This window comes from Etheostoma spectabile, unplaced genomic scaffold (assembly GCF_008692095.1).
Source record: "Etheostoma spectabile isolate EspeVRDwgs_2016 unplaced genomic scaffold, UIUC_Espe_1.0 scaffold352, whole genome shotgun sequence".
In the NCBI taxonomy this organism is placed as follows: Eukaryota; Metazoa; Chordata; class Actinopteri; order Perciformes; family Percidae; genus Etheostoma; species Etheostoma spectabile.
Window position 1 is genome coordinate 1,121,037 of NW_022605591.1, and position 9,514 is coordinate 1,130,550.

The 9,514-nt window shown below is 39.8% G+C and overlaps 1 protein-coding gene across 1 annotated transcript; it reads left to right on the forward strand.

Moving 5' to 3' along the window:
- The first annotated feature begins 1,410 nt into the window (after window positions 1–1,410).
- On the forward strand, window positions 1,411–7,179 carry gpr78b (G protein-coupled receptor 78b). The gene is made up of 3 exons (XM_032511359.1): window positions 1,411–2,826; window positions 2,931–3,044; window positions 4,559–7,179. Exons 1-3 carry the CDS (start codon window positions 2,156–2,158, stop codon window positions 4,794–4,796), a joined length of 1,023 nt encoding a protein of 340 aa, XP_032367250.1. The 5' UTR covers window positions 1,411–2,155; the 3' UTR covers window positions 4,797–7,179.
- The last annotated feature ends 2,335 nt before the right edge of the window (window positions 7,180–9,514 follow it).

Consider the following 9,514-nt stretch of genomic DNA (forward strand, 5'->3'; position numbering starts at 1 on the left):
CGGTTGGGGATCAGCAGATGTCTCACTGTGCTTAAATTCAGTTGTGAAAGTGCTACAGTTCCTTGAGGCCTTTAGAGGAAACTAAACATACAGGTGCTGGTAACGTAACACACATAAAAGCATCCTCCAAAAGCAATCTCATTTGCGGTTTTGAAACTGTGTTCAGTGCGCTCTGATACACAGGTGTTGAGAGTTATATTGGAGGTGACACCCCATCAGGCCTATAAATAGCTTTGCACTTTCCACCCAGGAGCCAACTCTGGCTTTCTCCCAGGCATTTGATCATTTGTTTGTAGGGGACAGACATCACCCACTGCACATGCACACCTTCAGTGGCTTCACAGTATGTGAGAAAGACTTTGATCCGCTGTGATTATGATGCTTTTAAGAGGCAGTCACTTCACAGGTAGTTCACCTAAGGGTTTCCCTGAACTAGGCCTTTACAGTGATTAGGTGAGTCATCACTAAATACTCAACTATCATTGCCACAAGCATGGCAGGTTCTGAGTAAAATGTGTTCACTGATAGTGACACACACAGTGCACCTAATTGGTGGGGGGATTCAAGCACAAGCCCATAAGCCTCGTAACAAGTGGGCGTATGAAGTGAAAGGACATGAAAAAAGCCCTGCAAGCTTTGTCTGATTCCAGTGAGTCACTGTCTGCAGTGGCTTCTCCAGAATTGGCATGACTCAGTAACGAGCACAAACATGTCTGAAGTGCACTTCTGGTGCCGGCTACAGTATGTTACTCCAATTTGGATTTTAATAGGCCAACTCAGTGTTTTACGCCAGAAATCTAAACCATCAGCAGTGTTTTTTAGCTAGAGCTAATTTGTTTGATTTGTGTGATATGACACACTAAAAGTGTCTACTGGACGTCAGAAAATTTCACCTCCAGGAATAAATGCAGGTACTCCTATGACTGTGGTTCATAATGGGATAGTGGATGTGAAAGACTGTTCTGGCATTTCCTCTCTGTAAGGACTTATTCTTCTTCATGCCACGCAGAGGTAAAGTGGATAGGGTGTTGCAAAGTGACTTTTTATTTTGTTGATTAATAAGTTGCTTGATTAAGGGGGCTTTGGTTGACAGTGGCACTTGAGTGTCCTTCACAGTGTAGACACTGAAGCAAAAAAAATTTACAAAATAAGACATTCAAGTCAGCGACATTTCAGTCTGCGTAAGAACAAAGTCATAGTGGCCAAAGATAAACAAGAACACATTTTAGGGCATTGTTTGCGTTAAATTCTTTTGTAAATAGCAGTCCTGTTGTATGTATTTTTGCATACCAGACACAAGTTATTATCATGCACAGTGAATGTACTGTAGCCACGGGCCTATGAATAATTCATATCTGGAAGAGGATCTATTTGCCCCTGTGCCTCTCCGCGCGCGTTTGCAGCTGGTGCCATTTGGTCAAGGAGGAAGCGTCTCCAATTATCCAGGAGCACATCCCTGGACTTCTCTGCGCTCTTTTGCCTCCAGATCCATACACATTGATTCTGAGCGAGCCGGGATCGATGCGGACGACTCAAGAAACCCGCATGTGCATTACTCATGCGGGATGGTGTGTATTTGCGCAAAGAAATCAAACAACGGGAAAAGGAAAAAAAAAATTCTACCCACAATATGAAGGAAATAAGATGTGGGTTTAGGTGTGTCTATGGCAAACTGTTCCCATCTCGCCTTTTTATTGTTTTCATTTGTTTTTATAATAGAATATAACATTGTACAGCACAGCCTAGGTTGGTTTAAACTTGCTCTAAAATTAAATTGACTTGACTTGATATGTAAAAACGATCATTCAATTCGATAGGCATGCTGGTCCTCCTCAGCCCCCTACCAGATGTGTCTAATGAGTGGGCCGCCTTCACACCACAAACGCCCCGCTTTACACCTGCACCTGTCGGGTGTTAACTGGAAATAATCGACGCGTTTGGGGAGAGAGATGGTGGTGGCGGCTCGGTTCAGCACGCTGGACAGCGCTCGTGGAAGTTGGAGAGGACGGCCGCGCGCGGACACCCGAGGATTTAATGAATAGGATTTTGTGGGAGCTGCTGGAGAGATGAGCGACGGTTGACCATGGTTGACTGTAAGTGCTTATTACCGACAACCGGCGCAGGTAACCCGAGGGCGGACTTTCTAGAGTGAGACATGGACTTTGCTGAAATTCTCTTCGCTTTGTTCATCATCGTGGTCGCGGTCGTCTCGTTGTTGTCCAACTTGTTGGTGCTGCTATGTTTCATCCACAGCACCGAGATACGCCGCCAAGTGCCCGGTGTTTTCACCATGAACTTGTCCTTCTGCAACATCCTCATCACTGTGTTGAACATGCCGGCCACTTTGGTGGGAATTATCAGGGACCAGCAGCCTTTTGGGGATTGCATTTGCCACACGGTGAGCTTTCTGGAGACTTTTCTGACCGCCAACACCATGTTGAGCATGGCAGCTCTCAGCATAGACCGCTGGATTGCGGTGGTCTTCCCGCTCAGCTACTCTACTAAAATGCGCTACAAGGACGCGCTGATCATGGTGTGCTACTCCTGGCTGCACTCCTTCACCTTCTCCCTGACGGCGCTGCTCTTCTCCTGGGTCGACTACAACCCCGTTTACGCGTCCTGCACCTTGCAGCCGAGCGGGGAAGGCAGCGACAGGATTAAGTTTACAATCTTCACTGTTGTTTTCCACGCCACTAGTTTCATGCTCTCCCTGCTCATATTGTGTTTCACCTACTTAAAGGTGTTGAAAGTCGCCAGGTTTCACTGCAAGAGGATCGACATTATCACCATGCAGACTCTTTTCCTTCTGGTCGACATTCACCCAAGGTAGTTCACCTAATACATTCCTCATTTGTGTATAGGCTACACGTGTTTTCTCATAGGCCTTTCAATTTAGAATTTGGAGTCTAAAAGTATTTTGCTGTTTTCAGCGTGAAACAGAGATGTTTAGCAGAGCAAAAGAGGAGAAAGCAGAGAGCCACAAAGAAGATCAGCATCTTCATCGGCTCCTTCATCATCTGCTTTGCTCCTTATGTAATTACAAGGTAAGTCGAATGTATAGTAACCCGTACATCATTTACTTTACTCCAAACTCCTGTGCAATGTGAAATACTAAAGGACTCATAACATTAATATTTACAACTCATATCTACATCCAGACTCATTGGGGTTGTTGTTGTCCTTCAGAAGTTACACATCTGTCACACCATTAGTTTATATTAGACACAATTCAACACTTGAAGCGCACAGTGACACTACATAGCTTCTCTGAACCATAACGTGGCTCATTAGTCACCTGTGTCACCCTGCTGCTTCCACCCAAACACACACACTACAGTGTAAGACAGAACAGAAAACAAAAAGTGGCTTCCAGAGAAAAGAGGAAATGCTTCAGGGGCCCACAAACCAGCGGTAAGCCAGATGTGGTGAAGATGATCCATCAGTTGGACATTTGTGGTGAATGCACATATGGGAGATAAGAGGGAGGACATATTGACAATGAAAAAGTGTCTGAGATGTTGAAGTAAACGGCTTACGCACTGGCATCTAGTGAAGCATCTAATTATGATAATTCCTGCTCGTGTATCCGTTCTGCATTTAAATAAGCATTTATACACATCATTTAGTGATTAAAAGGGTAATATTCTTCACTCTTTGTGGTAACCTTATGCTTTGATTACAGTACGGTACTGTATGGAAATTAGTGGAGTGTGAAGAGGGGCTGAACCCTATGGTTCAATTTTTAAAAAGTCTAAGCACTCCCCAGTGGTATTAAAAAACTACACGTATACATATACCTGTATATATTTATATATATATATACAGTATATGTATATATATATATATATATAAATATATACATACATACCTATATATATATATAGGTGTACATATACAGTATGAAACAGTGTTGAATTGTTATAAATCTGTGGAAGATTTTAAATGCCTACATGAAGTAAGTCAAAGAAAGATACAATGCACATTGTTATACATATTCCCTTTGTACATTGTGTATACATACATCTACCCTTCATATACGTATAATGTATGCTCTGTGTATACTCTATGGAAGATTTACAATGCTATCCCAGAAAAAAGCTCCCCTGCACCTCCTTGTGAAAGCTGATGATAGTGCTTTACATTTACATATTGGCAGGTTTAAGCTGCTGGACAACACTGACATGCAGTACACCTCTTCACTTTTTCTGTGTTGTGATTACATTTTATTGTGACGTGGAAAATTCATGTCAGGTTGTTGGAGGAAGACATTTTACAAAATCCACATAAATGCATAACATTGCACATAAGAAATGATGGTGAACATAGAGTCTTGTTTACCAAATGTTCCTGAACAATTATGTCCTGTCAGTGATTGAATGAAGGCACAGGCGACAATTTTGTGGAAAAAGCTGTGAATTTTCATACAGTCCCTAATGTGTTAAGGGCTCCATAGGTTCAGTCTTACCTAATCTACTTTGAGCATTTAAAAAACAAGGATAAAATTAGCTCTGGCTAAAATGTACGTTGTTTAATAATGTTTCTGCTGCTGCCCCTTCAGGTTGGCCGAGCTCCTGCCCTTTGTGGACATCAACCGCCGCTGGGGGATCATCAGTAAGTGTCTGACATACAGCAAGGCTGCATCTGACCCCTTTGCCTATTCCCTTCTCCGTCAGCAGTACAAGAAAGTGCTAGTTACTGTCGTCAACAGGCTACTCCGCCGCGACCTCTACCCCTCATCCGGCCACAACAGCTCTGTAGACACAGAGAACGACTACTGTCTCCAGAGGATCAGCTAATGGCAGACGCGGACATGACAGATACACACTACAGGCCAAAGATAAAGGTTGTCTCTTGGAAGAAGGTGTGTGGAGGAAACGAATGAGGAGAGAAACAGAGAGGGCAGGATGCTGGGAGGAAAGGGAAAAGAGAGCCGAGGAGGGGACAGATTGTGAGTGGGGGGTGAAGAGAGAGAGCAAAAATAAGGAAAATAGTGGGTGGAGAAGATTGAGAAGACAGTAATGAGGGGGAGTATGAAGGTGGCGGAGTGGAAAACAGGTAGGGAGCGGCGGAGATGATGTGGAGATGGCCTCAGAAAGTATTGGTAAACAAGACAGCTGTGATTCATCGGTGGCAGCAAAACTCACTAAACCACATAGAGGCACACACACCCCACCGCTGGTTCTCTTTGAGCGACATGTATAAAGTGGCCTTTTGTACTGTACCAACCACTTTGTAATGATTTTGGCAAATCCACATGTCCTCTGCCACAAAACGCAGGGAAAAAGCAAGAAGCTAAAGGTCAATAGGTGCTGGAGTGAACATATGAAAAGAGTAAAGACTATCTTGCTCTCGCTTTTGGATAATGTATTCTTAGGTGTGGAGACCCAACTGCTGCACATTATTGCTATGTTCCATATTGACCATGTTAGACTACTTTGCTGTGTCAGTCACTGAATATTGATGCACTCTGTCTAATTCTCTCAGAGCTACTATAGATACAGGAGCCAAAGGCAAATAACAATCACACTATGATAGTAAATGCTACAACTGGTGATAGCTATATTTTTTTTATTGTCAACAAGGGCCATGTGAAGACTGAAATCAACAAGGAGTTACATTTTTTCAGAGCCTTTTTTAATTTTTAGTTTATGGCACTTTGCCTTTATTTGAGAGGTATGACATGCAACACATGTCTTCTGTCAAATCAAACCGTCAATCAAACATTGTGTTTTTAACAAATGGGATTCTTCCATATTACTAGGACACAATGATGTGTGATGATCTCAAAAAAACAGATCATGAATATATATACTTTCAGTTTTAAAACAGGTTTCATAATTTCTTGAATCAGGCACAGGGCACTGTAGTTTTTAGAGAACATTGTTCAAACTGGAAAAAAATTGTTTGGGATCTATTTTCAGCAGCAGATTTATAGACATTTAATGCACTGGGAAGTATTTACGACAGCAGTTTGACGGAAAATAAAAATACAGTGCCCTGGTTTGTGGAAGTGAAGAACCATGTCACCCAGTGCAACAGCATGGCTTATTGATATGCTGATGAGTTTTTTATAACTGACAAACAAAGACCAGCCCATGTAAGTAAGCAGTAAGTACCGGTGGTCGTTTCACCATGCTCCAACTTCCTACGCCACTTGGTCTGCAAAGCATCTTAGTTTGGATGTGTTTCATCTAATTAAAAATATAACTCTCTTGGGAATTAAGCCAGCATACTCACACATCCAGGAGGCAGGGATAACACTCGTTAGTCGGATCAATTCATTATTGCTGTGGGTCTTTATTGGCTCTTTACGGGATTTGTTGACAAAAAGAAAAACGTAGAATGTTACTACCCATGTTACCCTTAAAGTGTGAGTTTGTGACTGAATGTACTAGAGATAGTCCACTTTTGACTGACATGCATATGTCCAACTGTTTCTATGTACAAATGTTTCTATGGATATTTACATGATGTTGTTATATATTTTGCACTGTACAGGAACTTTTTGTCTAGATAAAAGGGGAGCATTGTGATGTAGCATAGGAATGCTTTCAAAGTGCTTTAAACACACCGTTTTGTGTTTCGTGCCAGATTTTAATATGTGACTTTTTCAGTGAGTTAAACCAGAATAGCTGCTTTGTTATTAAAAATCTGTTTCTTTGGATGTGCTTTATGCATATGTATTTTCCCTCCTGTAAGCTACTTGCTGTTCTTTGGCAGTGTGATTACCTATTAGTGGAATATGTGCAATAAAAGCTGTCAATTAAAAATCTTTTAGAAATATTAATGCTTTCACAGTAATGTTATTTGATCTAGATAATGAGCTTTGATTTAATTAGTACGTTTAAAAATTAAATTCAAGCAGTACAGTTCAGTCTTATTAAATGACAAATAGTAGGACTTAAACGATAGATGAGGATTTTAGACAACTTACTGTGTGTATTTAATATTCAAACTTGATGGATACAGGTATACTTGAAAAGAAATATAATTTGTTATTCTCAAATAAAGTTCTCTTGGTTCCTCGTTTACCACCAGCCAGTCACCTGTTTCTCCATCACATTGTTTTGTTTCTGTCATCCTCATGGCCCTAGATGATAATATGGTGTTAATGTTCTTTGTTGCAGCCGCATTATTGCCAAGTGTGTTTAAAGAGGTCAAGAAAAAGGTCAAAGGTCATTTTGCCAAGGATTTATCCTCAACCACAGCTCACAGGCATACTGAAGCCAGGGGTTCAGCTATTTTAACACATCATGTAATTAACCCCAATCACCAGAAACTGCTTTAGGAAAAACTGTTGATTAAAACTGCTCAAATGGGAAGCGTATGCATAGAAAAATCTGTGTCACAGCTGCTGCTCAACCCACTCTTACACACGACTCTTCTGACACTACGTTCAAACTTATGATTAAGGACCATTTAACAACACAACCCAGTCTGCAGGTAGCCTGCGGCATCAATGGTGAACACTTCAACCAAGAAAGGCAATCCAACAGTGGTGACTTCTCTGACATATTTCATGGGTTGATGAGGAAGTAGATGTCTAATTCTGGAAACAACACTGAAATCTGTTCAAAAAAAAAGTAAGTATTTTAAAACTTAATTTCTGGGCCGTGAGGAAATCTGCATAATAAATGTTAAGGATCTAATTCATATTCCAGGTCTCAGATAACCTATAGTAGTATTTCTACTTCAGCCGACTCTCGCTCGCACTACTCTAGTCACTCAACTTATTACAGTGAGAGGGTCGCGCTCCCTCTTAAAATACTCACGCAGGGGTCCTGCCTGCATGATGAATAATCATCAATTGATTGATTGATTGATATATTTATTTTGAACATGTAAATAAAATGAAACATCAGAAAAAGTAGTAGTAAAAAAACAATTAAACAACAAAATAAAACTCAATTTTTTACAATTGTTTATTAATTAATTCCTGTACTTAAAAAACTCTGCGTACACATGCAAAAAGGAGTAGGAAGAAGTAAAACTTATGTACTCCTACCTCTTCATACCCTTTCTACCCTATTAAAACACAACAATATTTATACACATACTGTACACATACTACAAATTATTCAATATAAGCCCAGGTTATTAATTGTTTTATTTCATTATTTAGTTTATTCCCCAATTTAGTGCCACAGATAAACAGAAACTTTTTCCTTGTGGTTTGAAAACTGGGAGTCTTAAAATTTGACTTTCCCCTTGAGTTGTAGCCCCCCCCCACACACTTTCAGAAAATCCTTTCTGAACGTTGCCAGACAATAAATTGTTTCTCGCCTTGAACATATACAGCATAACATATGCTGTTTGAAATTCGTTTTTAATGCTTTAGACTGTGAAAATGATAAATTGGTGTGTTCCAAATATCCAGTGTTATGGATTATTCTTATTGCTCTTTTTTGAAGTATAATTAACGATTTCAATGAATTTTGACATGTGTTTCCCCCCACCTCTACACAGTAATTTAAATATGGTAACACCATTGAACAAAACAACATGTGGAGTGATTTGTAGTCTAGAAAGGGCTTTGCTTTAGCCAAGACGGAAATACTTCTAGACAGTTTTGTTTGGATATATTTTATATGCAGTATATATATATATATATATATATATATATAAATCTTGTTATCTATTAGTTTATTTTTTTATGTATGTGTGCATGGATATACTGTATGTGTATATGTATGCATGTCTGTGTATGTGTGTGTGTATGTGTATGTATGTGTATATGTACAGTATATATGTATGTGTGTATATATATGTGTATGTATATATACATATGTATATATAACATTTTTTTTCTGTAAATGTCTGAATTGTGTCCGTGGTAAATTGAGTTTTTGGGTAGTATGTTATATGTTGTATGTTTACTGGTCTCTGGCCCCCTCCGAAAAGCTGTTAGTAGCTTATTTGGGGTTCATGAACCTCATGAAATTGTGTTTGAATATCCAATGATGATGTGTGAAACAAACAAACAAACAAACAAACAAACAAACAAACAAACAAACAAGTGATTAAGGAGTTGCTCTAAATTCTGACCAGAACCAAAGATGTTTGTGTTGTCCACAAATAATACAAATTTCAGTAGTTCACATATGTCGTTTCTATAGACGATAAATAGTTTTGGTCCCAATACTGACCCCTCAAAAAAATAATGTTTCCCTATCATACTAATTCAGATCAGCGCAGCTTGAAGGAGAGACAAACCTATAATAAGTTAGATGAGTAAAACAAGCTCAAGGTAATACAGCTCAACATAGGTAACCATCACCAAAAACAATTGCGATAACCTCCAGGCACATCAAAATAGGATGTAAAGCTGCTCACTTGACTTATTAATAAAACTTATTTGTAAAAATCTAACCCATCATTGTTAATTGTATTCCAGAGTGGGATGGCCATCACTGTCAAACAGGAGATCATTGGTATTGGTATATTTTTATCTACAGGGCCATGCTAGGTCTGTTGCCATCCTACGTTAGTAGTTTAATCACATGGAGAAGTGTTG